Source organism: Lactuca serriola, chromosome 5 (genome assembly GCF_051521515.1).
Source record: "Lactuca serriola cultivar US96UC23 chromosome 5, Lser_US96UC23_V15, whole genome shotgun sequence".
In the NCBI taxonomy this organism is placed as follows: domain Eukaryota; kingdom Viridiplantae; phylum Streptophyta; class Magnoliopsida; order Asterales; family Asteraceae; genus Lactuca; species Lactuca serriola.
The window spans coordinates 356,094,923-356,120,505 of NC_136412.1; the positions used below are offsets into that span (position 1 = coordinate 356,094,923).

The 25,583-nt window shown below is 36.9% G+C and overlaps 1 protein-coding gene across 1 annotated transcript; it reads right to left on the bottom strand.

The window, feature by feature from the left end:
* Nucleotides 1-20,822: 20,822 nt before the first annotated feature.
* IDD12 (indeterminate(ID)-domain 12) lies at nt 20,823-25,434 on the bottom strand. Its single transcript, XM_079003966.1, has 3 exons — nt 25,049-25,434; nt 24,233-24,632; nt 20,823-21,898 (listed from the first exon to the last, which is right to left on the bottom strand). Exons 1-3 carry the CDS (start codon nt 25,281-25,283, stop codon nt 21,103-21,105), a joined length of 1,431 nt encoding a protein of 476 aa, XP_078860092.1. The 5' UTR covers nt 25,284-25,434; the 3' UTR covers nt 20,823-21,102.
* Nucleotides 25,435-25,583: the final 149 nt, after the last annotated feature.

The window sequence follows — 25,583 nt, forward strand, 5'->3', positions numbered from 1 at the left end:
CTTCAAATCTATTTATAGGGCAAATTTGGCCCTTGCCACGTCGTGGCAATCTTGTTCCACGTCGTGGGCTTGGTCGTCACTGCATGCGTCATCCCAAGTTGCATATGGGGGCCTTCCGGAGGTGACAGGACACTTGCCACGTCGTGGCAACCTTGTTCCACGTCGTGGGCTCTGACAGTTTTGGGGTTTCGCGCCCCGAACTTCAGAAATTCATAACTTTCGCATACGAACTCCGTTTTCGACGTTCTTTATATCGCCGCGAAGGTGAGATTATGATGTACAACTCTCGTTTAGACTCCATTGGCTAATTTTGACTTTATTTTTAATATATTATAAGTATATTACTTATATATTATCTTTAGCAGGCCGGGACAGGAAACTCCGTTCGAAATTCATAACTCCATGATCTGAACTCCGATTCCGTCCGTCTTTCTGTCGTTGCACTACTATCGATGAGATCTTCAATTCTCATTTAGATCACTAAGGATAGATATCTATCTACCTTAAATTCACTATCTACGTCGCGCTGGGTCGCGCTCGGTCGTGCCGGTTCTGTCGTGTAACTTCGACAGGTCATAACTTCTTCGTTATAACTCGGATTTCGGCATTCCTTATATCTCCGGAATCCTTGTTTCGACCACTACAACTTTATGAAAAGATATCGGGCTTATATCACACTTTAATTTTGACGCTTATTTTTATTCTTAATTAATCAAACCACATAATTAAGCAATTAAGCACAAAACACATAATATTCAAATAATACACTTTTATTATTTCAAAACGGGTTACAAATGTTCACCTAGACTATTACATTGCTAAAAATGGCAAGCCCGGAAACACAGGCGTTACAGTCAGGGTGCGGGGTTGTCAATCCCGTATAGGCCTATACACATAATGTCCGCTCTCCCTACAGGAGACTCTGGTTACCAACTAGACGACGGAGAAGGCCGCGTCCCGAAGATGCATCCCAAATAGAGGATAGTGTTTTTCTAGAGGGGAGTGGGTTTCTAATGTAAGTGATATACTAGAGGTAGAGACTTCCAAACACTGGGTAGTGTGTTTCTAAAGTAAGTGTAGAATAGAGGAAGAGACTCTTAATTGACTTGACTAGAGGATTCCCTATATGTCCATACTCATATACATAGTATTTAACTAATGGACCAAACGACCTTCGGACGGCTACCCGATCCCACCAGACCACATCTCAACGAAGAAAAGGAAATAGGGCCGACGAGCCTTCCTAAGTCTTTCAGTCATTACTTATATATACCTATATAAGTACGGACACACATCTAACTATGACTAAGTGTGTTTCAAGTAGAAGTGATCCTTGTGAAGTAGTAGCGCTTAATAAGTGAAGTAAAAGCGTTCGCAAGTGAAGTAGAAGTGTCACACAAGTATAAGCGTATCATGAAGTAGAGGCGACACTAAGTGAAGCGAAAGCGTATCAAGTATAAGTGAAATAGAGTTGTTATCAAGTATAAGCGAAGAAGGATCGTATCACTAAGTAAGAGGGTGAATAAGTATAAGCGTTATCAGGTATAAGTGACTTCAGGTATAAGCGAAAGCATTACAGAGTAGGAGTATAAAATAAGTATAAGCGAAGCAGCGGTATCTAACAATTAAAAGTATTCATGAAAACCCTTGAAGACTTTATTACTCAGGAAATCGCATTTGTATTCTTTGATAAAATAGGTGTGAAGACCTTTAGAAATCTTTGGGAATCTTTTATAAATCAGTTTGAAAATGAATCTTTGATAAGCTATGAAAGTAAGAACTTGAACAAATAAAAACCCTTTTTGAAAGCCATTTACAGTGTCCTACTCGGTAAAACAGTGTACAGTGGTAAAATCTTGTGCATGCGGGTTATCAATCACATGTGATTGATATGATAACTGGCATGTTTAACTTGTAATCTCCCCCTATAAAATCATTTAAAAGCATTTAAAAGGTTCATTCAGGGGTATGAACTCACCTGGTGTAAGTAGGTCCGACGGAAGTGTCGTTTAGGCGTTCGAGGTCACGCAAGGACTTGAACACACACAAGGACCTATTTTAACATATGATAACATATGTTCACATACAATTAGCATATAATATACTAATTAAACAATTATACACACTCAAAGGAGTGGAAAACACTTTTGGTTGAGTGTTTAGGGTCCCGGGTAGCGTTTAAGGGTGCTAAGGGTCTCCTATCAGTTGTGGAACTTTGCTAAACTCAATTATCAAGTGTGTGAATGGACATAAAACATCAACATGGACCAAACAAGGAGTTTACGGCCCAACCTAAGGGAGTTTACGGTCGTAAACTCCCAAGGTCATATTCTTGGGTGTTTGATGCTTCTAGCTTGTTCCTTGATTTATTCTAAGCACTTTTCCCAAAAGGCATGATTGGATTTGAGGCTTCTAAGGGTACTTTATAGGAGTTTACGGCCTAGGAACTCTCCCAAGGGAGTTTACGGCCGTAAACTCTCAATCTTTGAGTTTAGTGAAGTTTTAAGCCCCTATTGCCTTCCTAGAATTTCCTTATGAAGTTTGATGCTATTTTGGGTGGTTAAAACCAACATTTGAGGGGGTTTTGGGGAGTTTACGGCCTAGATAAATGCTTGGGCCGTAAACTCCAAGAAATCCCTCATTTCTTGGGTTTAAGTCCTTAGATCCCTTCCTAGTATTTTATGGTAATTGTCTAAGGCCATTAGGGGGCAAAAATCACACTTTTGGGCATGATTTAGGGAGTTTACGGCCTTGACCAAGTCTGGGCCGTAAACTCCTTTCTTTAATTCATTTTGGAGTGTTTCAAGGGTCTAAACTCAAGAGGATAAGCCCCTAAATTATGTAATAATCCCTAGGATGAGTTTGGGAGTGTTTTGGGGCACTTTTGACATGATTTTGAGGAGTTTACGGCCTAAGCTTGTGCTTGGGCCGTAAACTCTTGTTTGAGTCCTAAAATCATGCATTTTAATGTTTAAACACCCCTAGGCTATATCCCCTAATTATTTCCAAGCTTATGGACAAGTTTAGAGGCATGTTTGGCACCATTTTAGGGGTTTACGGCCCTAGAATGTTCTTGGGCCGTAAACTCCTTATACCATGCCTTCTTGGATGATTTTTGGGCTATAAACATAAATTAATACGTTTAGAATAGGCTAGGGTAAGCGGACTTACAATTTGGAAGCGTTTGGTTGCGGATTCGGGGCGAAAACGGGTCTAGAGAGAGAGTTTAGAGAGAGTGTAAAAAGTCTCCAATGGACTCCACTCACCCATATATAGGTTTCACAGTCGGGGCTCAGTGGAATTTTACCCGATACTGCCGTTAAACGGGGCTTTTGGTCGCACCCGATTTAGTGGTCGTAATAATACAACTTGACATTTTCTCAATAAATAGAAATGTGTGTCTTGAGTTTTTTATTCCCTTTTATCACGACTTAACGGCATGTTAAAGGTAATCAATTGGAAATGTTTATTAAACTGACGCCCTCTGTTTAACGGAACTTTTATAGAGTGAAATATTCCGTTAACGGTAACGGGGAAATGTAACGGGGCAACTTGGGATGTCACATCATCCCCCCGTTAGAGGGAATTTCGTCCCGAAATTCAGGTCTAGAAAAGGAAGTAGATAATGAATGGCCAAGTAGCGGTAAGGGAGTACTTCCTATACGGTTGCCCTTGCCTTCCCAAGTGATCTCTAGTCTGTGCTTGTCATTCTCACCGACCTTCACACACGGGATGCGGATTTCGTCTAGTGTAGCTAGTGCGTTCCGACTGGTGTATCTATGAAATCAGGGTTCTTGATGGGTTCTACCCGGATGAGTGGGGCACGAAGAGCGTTGTCGGATAATCATATATCAAGTCTAAGAAGTGGATCGGTCGCATGTGAATCTTGTGGTATATCCGAAAGTAGTAGTGGTCTGAAAAGGATTGGACCAAATTTCCATGAGGATTCTCGGATGGTCCTAATCTCTTGGAAGGGGGTAGAGCTTTTCAGTACTCAGAACATAATGTACTTCTATGGCAAGATCATCAATGGCGTGATCGCCATTCCGAAGTTCCTAACGTTCTCTCTCGTACTGGCAGTGTAGTCCTTCGGGTTGGTTCTTAGGAATCTCAAGTGGTCTTCAGTTTCGTGTTTTCTGCCAACTGGCTGATAGAGGCTTCCTAGATCGTCAAGTGGGTTGCGAGACTATGGTTGTCGGTTTGCTATAGAGTGTCTATCCCAAGCTTGTGCAAAACGGACCTGCACTAACGACGCTTGAGATACGGAAACCCTGAGAATCGGGGAGATAGGGTTTCACCAGACGAGTGTCGGACTATCTCGGGAGGTGGTTCTACTATCTCTGCTTGAGACAGTATTCGTGGAACACCTATTATTCCAAGGAATCTCTAAGACTGTGGTTTATTCTAGCGTGGAAAGTGCGTGCTCCTGCATAATCCCTCGACTAACACCAAAGCTGGTGTCGAGTCCATAATCTCTTCGGAATCAGGGTTACGAGGCTTAACACAACTACGTTCGCACTTTACCAAATATTCTTGGCTGCGAAGGTTATCCTGTGGTTCTCGGTATCCTAGTGTTTACTTCGGAGAATGAAATCTATCGTCTTCAAGGCGACGGCGATTTCCTCCTTGCGAAAGGGTGGAGGAGGATAGGCACTACCTGCCTATAACTGGGTGGGCAAGGTGCCTGGGTAGTGCGAACATCTCCTACAACTACTCCCCTGAAGGTTCTGAGTTTTCTCAGTCTAAGTCAAATCTAGTGGGTATAAGGTCTCTTCACTCGGAACTTTACTAGCTCAATCCGCAGTAGTTCTCTTGATTTCGGCCCCTATGTTTTCGATTAGGGTGAAAGCGTTTTGCGATGAGGTTCGTGGTAGAGCTCATGCTTGGTTTAACCGCCAATACCTAATGGATGCCAGCCAGATACCTGGTTATAGTGGTCAGCCTCATGAGTTCTATTCTCTGGGTTCACGAACCTGATGTGTGAGGTGCGACGGATTTCCCAGGGAAATCTAAGGAGTATGCTCAGGTTGGTTGCCGTCTTCTAAAGTATCTGCAGTGTCCTTCGCTTCGGTGTTCATCTGGCTACGAGGGGTCGGTCCATAGCGCGGGGTACCCTCACTTGGGTACTTCGGAAGGTTTGAGATAAGAGGGACGATTGACGGATTGCATTAGATGTGATTATTTGCGTTAGGTTCGGGTTTGGGAGAACCTTTATTTGCCGACAAGGCTTCGGAGAAAGTTCTTTTTGCACAGCACTAAGGGCGTACACACGGTTGCACGAAGTCAAACCATGATCAATAGAGCCGTCGAAGTTGGCACACTTCGACATGATGTAAAGTGAAGATCGATAGAGTCATGTGCCGAACAGGCACACAAGTTCTAGGCGTCTCGGGTTTCGTCCTATGTATCGCTACCGCGGATACTTGGACCGATAGAGTCGACGCGAAACTATAGAGAGTTCTAAGTGTTTCCGAATAGAGTATCTTTTCATGAACGAATTCTCACAAGGCATTTCTATAATCGCCTCACATATACTAGTCATGTATATTTAAGGTGGGTAGGACTATTGACTGAGTGACCCCGCCCTAAATCCACAACCAAACGAGGAACAGGAAATGAGGCGGCATTCGCTCACTCTAGGTCTGTCCATCTTAAATATACATGGCCGTAGCGTATATGTTCAGTCATTATAGTTTTACCTAATGGATTTTAAATTTTTATAACAGTGCTGCGACTTTCGCCTTACTGGAAAGAATTTATATTTGAATTAGTCTTTTATTGTTCTTAGCTTAGTTATCCGGGATCGAGAGACGTACCAAAAATCTACCGAGTTCCTTGACGTTTCCTCCTAAGCGGTAGAGTTAGGCTCCTCCTGTGCCTTTGTTGTTTCTTTCAGTTGGGCAGTCCCTTTTAAAGTGTCCTTTTCCACCACATCGGTGACAAACTATGTCGGTTGCTACTCTAGTGGTTGGTGTAATAAGCTCCACCGGGGCTCTGCAGGTACGGGAGGTGTGCCCCTTCCTGTTGCATCTAAGACAGTGAAGTTCCCGACAGACACCATGATGATGGTAGCTGCACTTGTCGCAGTGGGGAAGGTCTCCTAGGTATGGTCTGCTTGAAGTCGGGAGGGAAGGGTTGGCAGGAGTTGCTTCTGCTTGTTGCCCTTCTGAGGGTCTTTGGGCCGAGGTACTCCTTCCTCCATCTTGAGTTTTCTCTTTAGTGGGTTCAGTGGAGGTTCTTGGGTGGCTGAGTGTGGAAGAGTGGGTTGCTGCCGTCCATTGCCAGGATTGGAATTCCCGACAGGGCCCTTGCTAACATTGGCGTTGTTAGCATTCAGGTGAGCCATGACAGCTGCTACGGCTGCTGAGACTGCAGCTTGGAACGTAGCTTCATCGAATAAGAGGGCAGGTTTCTTGCTTGCGGATTGGTTACGCTTCTTCGGTGGCATGGTTTTACCTACACAGAAAGGAATACAAGGTAATGAGAGACGATGGTTAACCCTGGACATTTCTGTCCTGAACGTATTAGGCATAAATTTCTCCCGTGCCTCGGGTACTGGTTGTCTGAGTGTCGACCTACATCCCTATGATGTAGTCCTGGTAATCAAGGTAAGAGTATGAGTATCGGAAAAAGGCCATGAGATGCGAGTCGTTCCTACTAAGTTACCTTTATACTGGGAAATGTTTCACTCTCCGGCCTGGAGAGAATTGAGAACGGTTCGGAATGAAACCATGGAAAGAGAGGTTCACAAGGGCAGATAGCTAAAATTTTCTCAATAGAGATGCGGGGATCCGCCCTAATCGTGTATCTGGCAACAGGAAACGACAATTTACCTAACACATAGCGTGAGTAGTGTAACCACTAACTCACTAAACTGCATCATTTTAAGGGTGAATTATCGTGACGAATACGAGGAAAAGACAATTCCCGGGTTTCATGTACTAGCTCCCTCGGTCTGCCTCGTATCTTTGACTAGAATCGGCGTTGGCTTCCTTTGGGGTAGTTTCCTAGGGTTCTCTTCCCATATGGACATATCGAATTTCTACTCCGCCTTCCTTCTGATTCCAACTGTGGGTGTCATCACTTCAGGATGGATGACTGGGAATCTCCGAAGTTTAGGCGAATCTCTCACCACTGTCCCTAAGAGAATATGGGCACTTGGTGCATTCAATAGTCTCGACCCAGTTCATTTATTTCCGAACAGGAAATCTTCTCAATGAATCTCCTCGGGGTCGGAATCAATTCTTCTGTCAAGCACTGAAGTGGGTAGGGTTTTCTATAGGGTTCGCGCGAGAATGGAAATGTCTAAAGAATCCTAAGGGATTATTAACATTTCACTGTATGATCCATATCGAGTCCTGCTACGATTACACAGGGTATACAAATCCTATATGGCTTAGATCCGATAGGCCTTCGAATATGTGATACTACTCTAGGATCACATCCCAACGAGGAAAAGGAAACAGAGCGAAACCACACATTCTTAGCCTATGGGGTCCTTATTATATAAAATCTTGGAAGTATACTCTCTGTAGTTGTAGGTATATCAATAGGGATCTTTTTGGTTATTCACGCAAGGTTGTTTATAGATTCTAAAATACCCCTATGGTATTTTAATTCTTGTTTGAGTCTTATCTTCTGAATATGACTTCTGGGATTAGTGTGGATCTTTTAGCGTTCTAAAATACTCCTATAGTATTTTAACTTTATGTTTGGCTCTAGCATTCCTAGTTGGTAAGTTTCAGGCCTGTTGTACACCACTATCACTCCCGAGCACACGTTCATCGCATCTCGGATAAATGTAGTTGATCAGGTTACATTTATCCCAACTTACGATTACATAACTGCCCAGGTTTGACTGTAGTGCTCAACATCCGAAGACTTTTATTATTGTTTTTCTTGTGATACTTTTGTTCAAGTGTTTAGATTCTGGATGTTATTATACTTTGGTAAAATATGGTTATATTTTAAAGTATAATTCTTGGTCAGAGTGTTTTATCCCATTGTATTTATAGTATATCTTTTATGAATTGATATACTTAGCTCACTATAAACAATGCTCTGATACCAATCTGTCACACCCCAAAACCGGAACGACGGAAACGTTCTGGGGTGGATGACGTCATGTCAAGTATCACAACACATGCATATAGTAATCAAAGTACAACAAAACATTGCATTAATAGTAATAATTTTACATGGTTACATTACATAGTATCAAAGTAATACAAGCAAAATATATAAAATGCAGCAAAGTACTTAAGCCATCTTCATCAGCGGCTCCGGGGATGTACCTGTCTAATTGCTGACCTGAGATTACAAGTTATTTGAAAAGCGAGTATCAACATTTTTACAAATGCTGGTGAGTTCATAAGCATTTAGTGACATTTAGTCAAATAACTTTGATAAGTAATAGTTTAAGTGTTTCCGGTGCATCAGTGTTCTTTCCAGAAAATCCTATATTTTCTTTAAATAAAGCAGCCTTCTACCAAGACTGTTCAGTGTATTGTGGTAAGAGGTATTTTCCCTTAATTGCTATTATTATCAAAATACTGGATTTGATTATTAAAGAAAGCAAGAGACATCAGGGAATAACATATGCCTCAGCAGTGAGGACTGCTGGCTAAGGCAAAGAATCATAGACTCCGAGGGTATCAAACTAACGACACGCCTGGTTCAGTCTATCAAGGGGAGACACAGACCCCAGAAGGTACTAGGTGAAAAGTACAGCTGGTAAGGTCTAAAACAGTGAATGTAGACCGAAGACGATACCACATAAAAAGTACATCTTGCAAGGTCAAAACAAGGACTACAGACCCTAGACAGTATCAAATGAAAGATACAGCTAGTAAGGTCAAAACAGAGACTATAGACCCCAGACAGTATCAAATGAAAGATACAGCTAGCAAGGTCAAAACAGAGACTATAGACCCCAGACAGTATCAAATGAAAGATACAGCTAGCAAGGTCGAAACAGAGGCTATAGACCCCAGACAATATCAAATGAAAGATACAGCTAGCAAGGTCGAAACAGAGGCTATAGACCCCATACAGTATCAAATGAAAGATACAGCTAGCAAGGTCGAAACAGAGGCTATAGACCCCAGACAGTATCAAATGAAAGATACAGCTAGCAAGGTCGAAATAGAGGCTATAGACCCTAGACAGTATCAAATGAAAGATACAGCTAGCAAGGTTGAGACAGTGTGACTCTGAAAAGTGACGTCAGCATACAGTGTAAATTGCTGACGAAATACCGTTACCTTAAAGCCATGAATTATAAGGCAACCCAGGATACTCGTAACCATACTGACTAAAGTTCCAGACGCCCTACAAGCATCTATAGAATGTGACATTTGTCACCCCTTGGCTTGGTGAGCCGTGGACTGTAGCTAGCAGTCAGGGTGCGGGGTTGTCAATCCCGTATAGGCCTATACACATAATGTCCGCTCTCCCTACAGGAGACTCTGGTTACCAACTAGACGACGGAGAAGGCCGCGTCCCGAAGATGCATCCCAAATAGAGGATAGTGTTTTTCTAGAGGGGTGTGGGTTTCTAATGTAAGTGATATACTAGAGGTAGAGACTTCCAAACAGTGGGTAGTGTGTTTCTAAAGTAAGTGTAGAATAGAGGAAGAGACTCTTAATTGACTTGACTAGAGGATTCCCTATATGTCCATACTCATATACATAGTATTTAACTAATGGACCAAACGACCTTCGGACGGCTACCCGATCCCACCAGACCACATCTCAACGAAGAAAAGGAAATAGGGCCGACGAGCCTTCCTAAGTCTTTCAGTCATTACTTATATATACCTATATAAGTACGGACATACATCTAACTATGACTAAGTGCGTTTCAAGTAGAAGTGATCCTTGTGAAGTAGTAGCGCCTAATAAGTGAAGTAAAAGCGTTCGCAAGTGAAGTAGAAGTGTCGCACAAGTATAAGCGTATCATGAAGTAGAGGCGACACTAAGTGAAGCGAAAGCGTATCAAGTATAAGTGAAATAGAGTTGTTATCAAGTATAAGCGAAGAAGGATCGTATCACTAAGTAAGAGGGTGAATAAGTATAAGCGTTATCAGGTATAAGTGACTTCAGGTATAAGCGAAAGCATTACAGAGTAGGAGTATAAAATAAGTATAAGCGAAGCAGCGGTATCTAACAATTAAAAGTATTCATGAAAACCCTTGAAGACTTTATTACTCAGGAAATCGCATTTGTATTCTTTGATAAAATAGGTGTGAAGACCTTTAGAAATCTTTGGGAATCTTTTATAAATCAGTTTGAAAATGAATCTTTGATAAGCTATGAAAGTAAGAACTTGAACAAATAAAAACCCTTTTTGAAAGCCATTTACAGTGTCCTACTCGGTAAAACAGTGTACAGTGGTAAAATCTTGTGCATGCGGGTTATCAATCACATGTGATTGATATGATAACTGGCATGTTTAACTTGTAGTCTCCCCCTATAAAATCATTTAAAAGCATTTAAAAGGTTCATTCAGGGGTATGAACTCACCTGGTGTAAGTAGGTCCGACGGAAGTGTCGTTTAGGCGTTCGGGGTCACGCAAGGACTTGAACACACACAAGGACCTATTTTAACATATGATAACATATGTTCACATACAATTAGCATATAATATACTAATTAAACAATTATACACACTCAAAGGAGTGGAAAACACTTTTGGTTGAGTGTTTGGGGTCCCGGGTAGCGTTTAAGGGTGCTAAGGGTCTCCTATCAGTTGTGGAACTTTGCTAAACTCAATTATCAAGTGTGTGAATGGACATAAAACATCAACATGGACCAAACAAGGAGTTTACGGCCCAACCTAAGGGAGTTTACGGCCGTAAACTCCCAAGGTCATATTCTTGGGTGTTTGATGCTTCTAGCTTGTTCCTTGATTTATTCTAAGCACTTTTCCCAAAAGGCATGATTGGATTTGAGGCTTCTAAGGGTACTTTATAGGAGTTTACGGCCTAGGAACTCTCCCAAGGGAGTTTACGGCCGTAAACTCTCAATCTTTGAGTTTAGTGAAGTTTTAAGCCCCTATTGCCTTCCTAGAATTTCCTTATGAAGTTTGATCCTATTTTGGGTGGTTAAAACCAACATTTGAGGGGGTTTTGGGGAGTTTACGGCCTAGATAAATTCTTGGGCTGTAAACTCCAAGAAATCCCTCATTTCTTGGGTTTAAGTCCTTAGATCCCCTCCTAGTATTTTATGGTAATTGTCTAAGGCCATTAGGGGGCAAAAATCACACTTTTGGGCATGATTTGGGAGTTTACGGCCTTGACCAAGTCTGGGCCGTAAACTCCTTTCTTTAATTCATTTTGGAGTGTTTCAAGGGTCTAAACTCAAGAGGATAAGCCCCTAAATTATGTAATAATCCCTAGGATGAGTTTGGGAGTGTTTTGGGGCACTTTTGACATGATTTTGAGGAGTTTACGGCCTAAGCTTGTGCTTGGGCCGTAAACTCTTGTTTGAGTCCTAAAATCATGCATGTTAATGTTTAAACACCCCTAGGCTATATCCCCTAATTATTTCCAAGCTTATGGACAAGTTTAGAGGCATGTTTGGCACCATTTTAGGGGTTTACGGCCCTAGAATGTTCTTGGGCCGTAAACTCCTTATACCATGCCTTCTTGGATGATTTTTGGGCTATAAACATAAATTAATATGTTTAGAATAGGCTAGGGTAAGCGGACTTACAATTTGGAAGCGTTTGGTTGCGGATTCGGGGCGAAAACGGGTCTAGAGAGAGAGTTTAGAGAGAGAGTGTAAAAAGTCTCCAATGGACTCCACTCACCCATATATAGGTTTCACAGTCGGGGCTCAGTGGAATTTTACCCGATACTGCCGTTAAACGGGGCTTTTGGTCGCACCCGATTTAGTGGTCGTAATAATACAACTTGACATTTTCTCAATAAATAGAAATGTGTGTCTTGAGTTTTTTATTCCCTTTTATCACGACTTAACGGCATGTTAAAGGTAATCAAATGGAAATGTTTATTAAAGTGACGCCCTCTATTTAACGGAACTTTTATACAGTGAAATATTCCGTTAACGGTAACGGGGAAATGTAACGGGGCAACTTGGGTTGACACATTTACGGCCAAGACACAAGCTTGGGCCGTAAACTCATATTATTGGGGTTTTCTTGACCTTAAACCCTTCCAAATCACATATAAGGCTTAGATATGAATTATAGAATATTGGTTTTAGCATTTGGACACTTGAAACATAAATTTTGAGGGGTTATTATGAGTTTACGGCCAAGGCAAGTTCTTGGGCCGTAAACTCCTTAAAATGTGGTATAAATTCATTTTTAAGTGTTGTTTAGCCCCTATAACACCCCTAAAGCCTTGGAATGAATTTTAGAAGTCCTTACAAACAAGTTTTTGGCATTAAAACACATGGATATACTCTCTAAGAGAGTTTACGGCCATGAGAGGGGTCTCATAGGCCGTAAACTCCAAAAACCCTTTCAAAACTTCCAACAAATGCATATAAGGTCTTAAAACAATTTTAGCAATCACATGTGATTTGTTTTAGCATCATTTAACACCATTTTCTTGAGGATTAAGGAGTTTACGGCCAGGAGCCTATGCTAGGCCGTAAACTCCCATAAATAAGTCATTTTGATGATTTAAATCCATTCCAAGCCTTTAAATCCAAACCTAGAAAATTCCCTTAAGTGATTTGAAGCCATCCTTAACTCACCCTCACCATGAGTTTACGGCCGTAAACTCATGGGTAGAGGGTATTGTGGCCGTAAACTCCTTATGGAGTGTTCCTTTGATGTCCCAATTCATTATCCTAGCTATATGTGTCCCTAAACGCCACCCGGGTCCCTCCAAACACTTGTATCGGGGTGTTTTCGCGACTAGAAATAATTGTCCCTATCAAATAATCAATCTAAGTCCTAATTAGATACAAATGTGTATCTTTACATTATAATTAGGAACCTCGTGTATTTACAAGCCCCGGATCAACTCTTAGCGTCCAAATCGACACATTTCTCGTCCGGTGAGTTCATACCCCTACGCCTTTTTCCGTGTTTTTCAATGTTTTCAGGGGGGGAATACAAGCAAACTATAACTGTTTTCGAATTATAACATTGATGTATTTCAAATAATATCTGGCAAACTTATAAACTCTTTTACTCCTTATGTACTATGTTGAGCATAAGGAATGATTTATCAATTACAACTAAATGGATTTTAGTTAAGAAAATAACCAAACTAATCAAATTATTATGGGAATAATTTGGGGTTCTATATTTCTCTTTATATCATGTACTGATATCTGCATAAAGTTATTAGATAAACTATGTCTGATTCAGTTTATCTCCGTATCATTTGAATGTATTGCCAGATAGTTTCTTGTATGTAACTATTTTCACTGTATCATGTCTTAAAATCTTTGTATGTTTGGTATCGTATGAGAATTCTGTGAATAGTTTAATACTAGCTTGTGAGATAGTCACTACCCTTTATGGATGATCAAGTAAATCCTCTCCGGAAGTGTAACCAGAGTCTCCTGGAGGGAGAGCGAGGAATTTGTGAATAGATCTATTCGGGACTGACAATCCCACACCTTAACTGCTAGCTACAGTTAGGCGGGCACGCCTGGGGTGACAAATTCTGTATATCGTCTGACGTCTGACTAACGTCAAGGAGGTCTCGTTGTCATATCAGCATGGTTACCCGACTCACAATATGTATTAATATAAACTTATTCACAGCTAGAAATTTGTTTAGAATCTATATCTCGTTCGGGATGATAATCCCATGGTCTTATGTCTATATCTCATTCGGGATGATAATCCCATGGTCTTATGTCTATATCTCGTTCGGGATGATAATCCCATGGTTTTGTGTCTATATCTCGTTCGGGATGATAATCCCATGGTCTTGTGTCTATATCTCGTTCGGGATGGTAATCCCATGGTTTTAAATCTATATCTTTTACGGGATAGTAATCCCATGACTTTATCCAATTATCTTATATCAAATTCGGGATAGTGATCCCATGGTTTTATCAAACTATCTAGTAATTGGTTCGGGATGTTAGTCCCAAGATTTTCAAAATACTCTCTGTCTATAGTTTTGTGTATTAAACTATACTCTGTGTTATTTAATCAATCTTGCATTTAGGAAAATATGGGATTTCCTGGGGTTAACTTATAACGTGTAACAGAACTGTAACGAAAGATAACTAAACTAACTTTACATAAAAAAATATGAGATTTTCTTGGATAACAAACCTTTTCGGAAAACTAAAGGAAACCGATACATTTTCATAAAACAAAACCGCTTATGAACTCACCAGCTTTATGCTGATTTTCAAACTGCTTGTATTCTCAGGTCCAAGTTAGACAGGTACCCAACGATATCTTTTGGTGAAGACAGAGTGCTCCGAAGACTCGTCTCATTTTGTTCATATGATATATGTATAACTTTTGTACAATTTACTTTTGAACCAAATGTAAACTTTCAGATATATGTAATGTAATGGTTGTTTACTGTGATTAATATGTACATTGGATTTGATACACAACATGGAGTCAACCCCGGGAACGTGTCCGCCTTTGGTTTTCGGGGTGTGACACTTTAGAAAAAATGTGAAGTGTATGTTAATCCATGAAAACACACATCGTTTCTTTATGAGTCGTTAGGGAGTGTGTGTGGTTAAAATGAACACTAATTTGGGAATATAAAGATAAAATAACTCGTGTTTATAATTGTTGATGGAGAGTGTGTGGTTAACCGACACATCAATGTGAGATTATAAATCAATCGATGGTGTTTGAGCAAGTTTGCATGATTATTCATCTCTTAATTGTGATCCTCGACATCCCAGTCACAATTAGTAAGATCATCATCGAGATTAAACATGCCATTTATAAGATTCAATGAATCTCAAAAGGTCTAGGAGTCTCATAAGATTGAAATTGGTAAAAACCTTACCTACCTAAAATAGATTCACAATTTGATTACGACATCCCTCTTCAAAGTTCGAATCGAAAATATGTATCCTAGCCTTAATTTAAATTTTGGGTTAATAATTAAGGATTAAAATCAACTAACTTGAATATATATATATATATATATATATATATATATATATATATATATATATATATATATATATATATATATATATATTCTATTTTTATCTTCCGAATGATAATTATATCATATTTTTTTATTTCCTTAAATTAAAAAACAAAACCTGAAAATACATAAATATATTTTTTTGCCTATCTAATAATTATTTCACAAAATACACTTTATTTGATTTTATGAAACAAATTTTCTAACTCCTTGCTTGTGGTGCAACATATCAAAAAAGTGAATAGGATATGTATTTGTTTTTCCATTGTTTTAAAAATCGGTTCGAACTGACAAGTTGAATCGGTCAGGTTCAGGAATTAGGGACAACATCGGTTCAATGATGACCAATTTTATGTTAAGTTTTAGACTAGATTGAACCATTTAATTTCTTTAAAAATCGGGTTAAACCAGTGTGATTGAACCGGTAGAAAACCGTTTGAATCGATTATTGGACTTGGATAGGTGAATTTCACTTAGCCTATTAAAAAAAATCAATTTCCCCCCAAAAAGTGAATAACTCGATCGATGAGGTTATTTGGAGTGTACACAACTACGATGCCAATACACCACTACCGGATGTAGATTGGCGGTTGAACTGATGGTTGGACCGATTGAGTCGGGAACCTGTCATAAGACTGATTCAACTAAAAAATCGGTTTTTAAAACATTGTTCCTTCAAGAGTAAATTGCAAAATTGGTCATCATGATATCCCAAAATATGTCAAACGAGTCCGTATTTTGTATGATTAGTCTACAATTGAAATTCCCATACAAATTTGGTCTCTATGGTATAAAGGCATACATCAAACTGCATAAATCACCCACACCGCGTTATGCAGTTTAGAACTAACGTGGTGCGGCTTACGATTTAAAATTTTGTTAAAAGGCACTATGCAGTGCGGTTTGTGGTTTTCAGTTGTGAAACCGTGGTTCAACCTACCCCCCCCCCCCCCCCCCCGTACCATACCGCATCGAACCGTATATATATATATATATATATATATATATATATATATATATATATATATATATATTCTAAAAATACAAACACATAAAAATCACATTGGAGCATATGAACTTAGTTTTATTACTAATGAATTTGAAGTAATGATTTCTTATCAACAAATTTGTTTGGTTTGTCCAAATTCACAAAATAGGATAAGGCTTATTTATAGTATGTGTATATATAAAGTTTATGTACTAACTCTTATAATATAAGTAATTAAGTTTAGTTTCATTCCTGTCGAACTACATAATATAAAAAATACATTTGTTTATCAAACCGTTTAAAAACCGTATAAAATCGCACGCGGTTTAGAACATTCATGGTGCGGTTTGCGATTTTCAAAAATCTTAAACGTTACATGCGGTGTGGTTGCGGACTTGACTCGAAACCGCACCGCGAACATCCCTTCTATGGTATTCCAAAAAATACAGTTTGAATCATTTTTTAAACGATAGTTAAGTAGTTAGCTTGAGCACCCAAATTTATACATAAATTTTAATTTTAGACTGATCATGCGGATTAAAAAAAAATTCTGTATTTTTTAGTACATCAGATTAACCTTTTGTTCGTTTTTATTCAGGAGCTAAGATTAGCCTGTTGGGTTAATCACTTGCGGACTAAAAGGCCCACTAGAATCCTTTTGAGCCCCCTGACATAAACTAGAAACCCAACTATCCGTCACATGTTACGAGGTTAGTATACAACTACAAGCCCAAAATGTAGCTGTAAGAACCCTTTTATCTTGAACATGTTGAGGAACGAACATATTTATCATAAAATATCTGGAATTATAAATGTAAACCATTCGCCTTCTACATTCTACAATTACGAAACTATACTTACACAAAACAAAACCCTACTTTTAACGAACACAGCATTTATTAAGAATTATGCACCGAGTATAAGAAGGAAAGTAAAACACACGTTTTTCTTTGGACAGAAAGAAGGAAATTTGAAGTCTTTTTCACTGATTTGTAAATTGTAATTGTAGTCTCTACTTTCTTGGATGAATTTACAAAAAAACAAATTTTCACTGAAATCAAAAGCAACATTGATATATCAACACAGGCTTTATTGTGCATGTTCCAAACACATTTTAACGTGCTTTATATTTTGTTGCAGGCTGAATGCATTCATTCATTCAAGAATGTAACTGACTGAATTCTGGGAATCATCAAACTAAAGTTCAATGGGCCAAAATCCATAAGTGGATTAGGACATCTATTATTTAAAGAAATTGGTCCCCCTTTTTTTTCTCTCAATATGTAAATCGATATATACTCACACATTTTAATTTAGTCTTTGTGACTAGTTTCATATCATCTCCATTTCATACACTTTTTTGACTACCCACTCACATTCTTCCCTTTTTCCACAACTCATCATTCATCATCAATTGCATTATATCAAATTCCTAATTGTGATTTAAGTCATAATAATCAGTGTAAACACCTTTGAATATATATATATATATATATATATATATATATATATATATATATATATATATATATATATATATATATATATATATATAGTTTCTTATTTTATGAACTCACTGAAAATATGAATGCTTGTTGATGAACCACTACAAGTACACGCACTTGGTATTCTATGGTGGGTTATCTTCCTCTTTAACTTTTCTTTTGCTAACTATATTGTGTATGTAGTCTGTCAGCTTTTTGTAATATGCAAGTAAATAAAGTTGTGAAATTTAGATAAAAGAAAGTGAAAAAAGCAATTGGTAATTATTGGGATTGGAAGGTAGAAAAAAAAGAAGAAAAAGGTAAGAGATGAGATTCTTGTCATGAGGAATAAACTGTAAGTTTTTTTTAGATAAAGAAAGAAAGAGAAGAGTACTTAAGCCTTTTGGTTTGTCTGGTTAATATGCAGTCTTTTCTTCTAGGCAAATAGTATGTAATGTACCTTAACATCTATACTTTCTAAAAGCTTTGTATGTCCCATGAACCCCTTTCTTTAACCTCTCTCTCTAAGGACCACTATTCCACCCTCTTTAGTCTTTTCCCACAATATGCTCTCACCCCTTTACTCATTTCCCTCTTTGTTGACCGGTGGTTTAACCTTGCTGACATGGCGCCTACTTGGCATGCATTTGACACATCATCAAAAGGTCATCATAGTTTGTTTTTCATAATCAAACCAATTAAGCTTTCACTTATTATGAACGTTTTCAAAAATTAACAAACTTCATTGTTAATATTTGGTTATCAAAATTAGGATCATAATTGATACATATGATCATTTTATGCTAAGAAACTGTTTCCATAAAAAAAAAAAAAAAAACCTCCAATAAAAAAACAAATACAGATAATAATTTCTTGTTATAACATGCAACGTGAACCTTTTCATTTACTCTTGTAAATGAATGCAACCCCCAATTAAAATTTTCTACGTTTTTTTTTTTTTTTTTAGCTCATAATAGGAACTTTTATTTCCAAGCAGAATACAACTACGTGTAGCGATAGTGCAACATGTTGATGCACTGAGGGAGGCGATAACATAACAGACAATAGGTTCATATTCCATGAATCCAGTTTTGGACATGTGGTTGGTGGGTCATCCTGTTGTGCACTCCAATAGCACGGAATTTAAGAAAGGATTATAATCCCCATGATTTATGTTGTCAAGAACTTTCAAAATTTAATAGCCGTTGACATTTTTGCCTTCCATTGTCTTTGGTATATTTATATTTTCTTTTAATTTTTATTCTCTTAATTATTTCCTTTTCCTGTTTTCCTTTTGATCTTGTCGTCACAACTCTATCTCGCCGGACCACCACTTACTTCCCTTTACATGCTCACGCTTACCACAGGTTTTTACCTTGACTTAGCCTTTACAAAAGGCTATGTTCCTTTGAATTTATCTTCACTATCCTTTCACTCGTAGATATTGTACCTTGTTGGATTTTTGGTTTCAACACAAATTAGAATATAATCTTTCTATCGGTTCACTATATGTTGATGGGTTTTAACGAAGTGCTTAAAAGTCTTTACCCAATTGAAATAATATTGTCATTTTAGTGACCTAATTGACATAAAAATATTAGTGACATATTTAACAAAAAGATTATACATGTTAATTAACTAAAACCCATTATATAAGTATATACATGTCAACCCTATAGGTGTATTTTGTCTGTACCACTTCAGCAGAAAACAGAACTAGAACCGGCCCAAACATATTATAGGATCGGAGCAAAAATAAAGAAGATCCTCAAGGTCCCTAAATTACCAAAATTCATATGCAACACTAAGGTCAAATTTGACCAAAATAAGATTAACTTATAAGCTACTTTATTCTAGCTTGCTGTTTGGTAAAATCATAAAAATAATTTATTTTAGTTTATGAATTAATTTATAAGCAAGTTTTTGATAAACTACTTTGAAGTAATTTTTGATAAGCTAATGAAGTTTTTATTTATTTATTTATTTTTTAAATAATTCAAATATGTCATTATTTATATTTATTATTTTTTCTTTTAGTTATATGTATGAAACTACCTTTTAACAAAAACTATTAATTAATAAACTATATTATCAGCCAATAGTTAGTTTATCAGTTAGCAATAAGTTTTTCAGCTAAATGTTAGTTTTTTTGTTTTTTTTTTTTTTTTTTTTTTTAATTATTTTTGTATGTTTGTGTTTATTTGTGCTTGTTATCTATTTCTTTTTTGTATGTTTGTGTTTATTGATATGCATCCCTTACACTGACCATGTTTCTATAAATCATCAAATAAGTGAAGGGGCAATGGTTAAATGTCGAATGATGTATTTAATTTTTTGTTGATGTTCTTTATGGTTGTGGTTAGGGTTTATATTTACAAGTGATTGTTTCCTCTACTACGTTTGAGTGATTTATTTAACTGATCTTTTGATTTTTCTTTTATACGTAATCAAACTACAACCGAAATAAAAGATTATGGACATTTTCAACAAAAGAGTTTCTAACTTTTAGCTATTAAGAAAAAACTCTGAAAAAAAGATTAGTTCGACAGTAAAAACTTCTAGCTTTTAGATAAAACAAAAAGTTTGAAGTAAAGTTTAACAAAAACATATTTTATAATTTTTGCAAAATGACTTAACTACCTTTTTTTTTTTTTAAATCATAAGTTTTTTTAGATAAGTCATTCTATATAATTTTACATGTTGTAAAAGCTTACAACCTAGTTTTGCCAAACAAGTATTATACTTTGGTAGAAATTTATTTTGGTGCCTATCAGTAAAAAAAATACATCTTTAATTATTGCATGTTTCACCAATAATATACAGGGAAACAGTGACGGACGCATAATCATTCAGTAGTAGTGACGTTTTTAAAATAGTAGTGCCACTAATTTTTAAAGACGTTGCACCTTAATAGAAATTTTTTTTATCTTAATGAGACTAAAACGGAGTAGTAGCCTAGGACTCCCCGGGAACCACTTAGGTCCGCCAATGTAGGAAAATATGTAAGAAATCCCATTGTTATGGGATATTTTTTTGATAAAATCGTAATTTTTTTTAACAGAAAAGTCTCGATTATTTAATATTTTGCTCAAATTAATGAAAAAGTCATTATTTTTGTTTTTATAAAAAATAATAGATTATTGTGTAAAATTAAATAATTGAGACTTTTTTTTAAAAAAAAAAAAAACAAACATTTAAATGAGAATATAAAAATTTGAGTAAATAAAATGTAAAAATTTGAGTAAATGAAAGAAAAAAAAAATCAAATTATGAAATAACAAATTAAACATTGAAGTTTTAAATTCAAGAAATTTCCCAACAAAAAGCAAATAATGAGCATGAAAGATATGTGGAAATTTGGAAAGAGCGAGAGTGTCCTCTTGTTCAAAGATAATCATTTCGTTCTTGAGGGCCTGAGGGTTATATCTGTCATTTCAACTTCGTTTGGTATATTACCATTCTACCCTTTGTGGCCAAAAACCATGCTTGATCACTTGTACTTTCAGCTCTAACAGTTGCCCCATGCTTCCGAGGCAGTTGTAGGCTCGGAAAAACCGAACCCATGGTCTGGGATCTCTATTCCCCCCGTGTACGTTAACATGTTTCCCACGTTCACGTTAGCCTCAACCCCACCGCCATGGTGATCATCCTCTTGATCACCGGTCAACCCAAGAAAATCCCTAGTCAAACGGTCTGTTTTCTGCCACGTGGCGATATTCCCAGACACGAGACCCATATGTTGGTGGTACTCCGGCGATATCACGGCAGCAGTTGTCACCTGAACCAACTCCCCCATATCCAACTTACTCATCGTCGACCCCACATGATCCCCCACCGCACCCACCGTTGCCGCCTTCTGAAGGAGCGCGGTGGCGGAGAGGTGCGGCCCCGGCCGATGATGAGGGCTGGTGCTGACGTGGATGCTGTGCATTGTGGGTGACGGCGGCGGCGGCGGCGAAGTTATCATAATATCCTTATTGGGTTCTTGGTAAAATGGCGATGAAATTACCGGAAGTAGCTGGTGGTGGTGGTGGTTTATAAATTCGGGTTTGATTCGAACCGGGTTACTGTTTTGGTTGGGGACCATCCAAGTAGGGTTTAGGGTGGGATTGAAAGGGAAAAGAGTTGACGAGGTGTTTTGTGGATTCTGTTGAATGTTGAAGGGGGTGTTTATAACATTATTGATAGTTGAAGGGTGGTGGTTGTTAGTTATTGATACTGCAGCCGCTGCTGCTGCTGAGAGTCTGGCAGTTTCTTCAGCCAAGGCATCACAGAAGGCTCTGTGGGTAATGAAGCTGTCTTTCCTATACACCATAAATGTAAGCAAGAAATTAATAACTTGTACTTCATGCAATACAAATTATACATCATGTAAAATCCAATCATTTCACCTTTGGAAAAGACTTGCTGATTTTTGTATTGTCTAGTGTTTGCCATATAAAAAGTTGAAAAGTAAAATATTGTTTTTACAGTACATTCTGTTTTTTATTTAAAATTACGAAGCATTTATTAGTTGATGAATGAAAAAAAAAATGGTTTTTAAGGTTATATTTGTTGATTTTATATAAAAACTAGTGTAATAAAAATTTCAGGTCCAATTATAATTTCATGAAATCATGCAGTACAAAGTGATTTGAGCTTCTACTTTTTCTAAGGCAGAAAAAGGAAATTTCATCATTGTATACTACTTACTTTCATAAATAACATCCAAATGTTTGTCCAATTTTATGTCTATTAGGGACAATAATTTGGAGGCTATATTTTTTTTTATCATATCATCCTACGTACAAAGTGACATTATTATTTATAGGTCTAAGAAACTATACACTTATCAAGTTGCTCAATACCATTATATTATATGTTTATCTTTATTATTGTTATTTTTCTAGACAACAAACTTAAATCTTATACGAGCAACTTCACACACCCAATCCCCCTAGTGACACTACTCAGCCACCCAAGAGATGGTTTATATCTGCATTCTTTCTTATTTTTGACTCATTGATTTAAGAACTAATTAGTTTGGATTATATTTTCTCTTCAAAATATATATGTTATTCCGAATGGTGTCCCCTAAAGATGAAATAAGTAAAACTTAAATATTACCTAAAAATAAAATAAATAATCAGACTGATAAAATGTCTACCAATATGCCGACATATGAACCCATGCAATGTATTAAATCGTTTTACTGATACCTTAGTTATTAAAAATATGCCGACATATATGAACCCAATGTATTTAGATGCTGCAATATTTGAAATTATTTTAACATGTTACTAAAGGTGTGACCAATACATTTCGATATCTCTAGGTATACGTAACGATTTCATTATTAAACTTGTTCTAGAGTCCTTTTTTTTTCTTGAATAACTATATTTTTTTATAACAAATTAATAATAAATTGCACGCCAAAATATAAAGAAAACACCGGTCTATATATGCTGACCTCGGTGTTTTTTGTGATGCAAGATGAGTATGACAAATAGAAATACTTATTTTGACGCCCTTTGGTGTTTTTTTTCACGTGTTAGTGAATATAATAAATTACGATGAGCATTAATATTTCCGTTAAGTTAATGCTAAATTTTGAGGATCTTTAATTAATTAGGCTTTACTACTTTACTACTACATATTTGTTCAGAAGGCTTCGTCAAATTCAACCTAGCTTATTACAAAAGCCTAGCAATATTATCATATGAAAGGAAGTAATAATGCTTCTTTGTTATGAAGAAAACTCATAAGTTTTAGTTTCCAAAATAACCGCGCGCTTTACGAAATATGACTGTACAAAGAACAAAGTACAAACACTTTCATGGTCAGAGTGGATATATATATATATATATATATATATATATATATATATATATATATATATATATATATATATATATATATATATATATATAAAGCAACAGAATAAACAGTGGAAGTAATAATCAGTGTGTCCATTTCACTCCTGCCAATCTGTCTTAAATGCATTTAATTATAACCCCCTTCTAGCTGTGTATCAATATTATTCCATGCAAAACCTTTGCTATTTTGGTGCACATGAGAGACCAAGAGTAAGACTTAAGTGGAGGAAAATGAGTCAAATAAACGGAAAGAAAATGCATTAAATTCTAATTACTTACATGTGTGCAAACATTTACCCAATTTAGTTATAAGCTTGAAGACATTGTTGATGAATCTTTATGAAACGAATTTTTAAGTTTGTAAGAGAAAAACATAGTATTTTGTAAAAATGAATGGCTTTGGACAGATTGTTAAGATTTGCATGCGAAAAACATCGCACATGACCCCTTTTGTTTAGAACTGCTTACTTTTGCTAAATGCATGCAGCTTCATTTTTGCAAAATGTAGCTTCATTTCATGCATGCACAATCGTTTGTTGGTGAAAAGAACAAATACGTAAGCTTCATTTCAACGTGTATGTATATATTGAATTATATAGTCCAACGCAGTTATAGACTTCAAGAAAACTTCCAGAAACACATAACAATTAAAGGTGTTCAATTCAGATTTCATATATACAAATATAAATATATATATAAAACCTAATTAAGCATGCATCATCCATTGTTCATTTATAAATGCTTAAAAGTAAATAAATTGGTAAAATAATAATTAAAACTTACCTGGAAAAGAGGGTACCACAGTCACATCTATACTCTCTAGTGCCACAAGTTTTAGAATGAGCTTTCCAATCAGATTGAACAGCATATATCTTAGAACACTTATCACATTTCCACTTCTTTTCACCATGTTTTCTGCAAAAGTGTTTCTTAATTCCGGTGAGATCCCCAAGAGCCCTAGAAGGGTGGTGGTGCACGCAACTAGGTTCAGGGCACACATAAGCCCTTTTCTTGATCTCATCTTTGTTATTTCTTTGCTTCAGTTTCCATGGCAAATTGTGACCTCTTCTGTGAAGTTGCAGGTTCTGATCTCTCTGAAACCCTTTGTTGCATATCTCACACACAAATCTGTTTGTTGCCATCAGTGTTTTCGGTGATAATGCTATCACTTCCGCATCTGGGTCTTTTGTTTGATAAACACAATCAAGTTAATCAAAACGAACTCTTTTGGGGTATAAATTGAGCAAGAAAATCACTTATGGTAATAATGCCATTAATTACTTCTGCATTGGCACTTTTCTCAGTTAAGCCACTAATGATCAAGATACCACTATTTTTGGGTATAAATTAATAGCGGAGCAATAAGTTTTATAGAGTTTGCAAAATTTGCTCATCGATTATATATATGTATATAACTTGTCACTTAATGATTTTTTATTAAAACTTTAAACACATTTATTAACTACAGATAAGTGAGAGGAGTGACAGCTAGCAGCAGTAATGCGATCACCCCTTCGATCTTTGCAACTAATATACAAGTGTGAAGAATTTACTACAAAATCACAATTTTCGCTAAATCAAGATTAGTAAAATCTGTACCTGGGTTTCCTGGAAGGTTCCTCTTTTTCTTGATCTTCTGATGATTAGGGTAGAGATGGTCATGTTCTTGATCAACATGATTTGAAATTGAAGAAAGTGTCATTGATGGAGAGAATTCATGATGAGCCTTACTTGTAATAGCTGAAGAAACGGTGCTTCGTGCAGCAGCTTCTTCAGACAAAGAAGTCGAGTTTCTATTACTAGTAGTAGAATAAACCGATGCTGTGAACATCATTTTTTTAGGGTTTTGTATTTGTTTACTTGAGAATTCAAGAAAAGGAAAGAAGAAGAAGAAGCCAAGAGATGAAGAATCAATTTCAGGAAAACAAAACAAAAGAAACAGACCCACGTCTAGCTTTTAAAGAAGTGGCTTTCTTTTTACTCTCTTGTGTTATACACACACATATATATAATCAACAAAATGATCAAATTTTGTAATTATTTGTAGGAAATAATTACGCAAAAAATCTTGAGGAAATTATTCTTACATCAGAGGAGTCACTATCTATGGTCTTACCCCGTTTTTTAGCTACCT

Excerpts from the sequence above, each read along its gene's own strand:
- IDD12 (XM_079003966.1), bottom strand. The coding sequence starts at position 25,283 with ATGATGTTCACAGCATCGGTTTATTCTACTACTAGTAATAGAAACTCG. Across the intron at positions 24,633-25,048 it reads GAACCTTCCAGGAAACCCAG|ACCCAGATGCGGAAGTGATA; the intron begins GTACAGATTTTA and ends ATCAAACAAAAG. Across the intron at positions 21,899-24,232 it reads TGTGGTACCCTCTTTTCCAG|GAAAGACAGCTTCATTACCC; the intron begins GTAAGTTTTAAT and ends TATGGTGTATAG.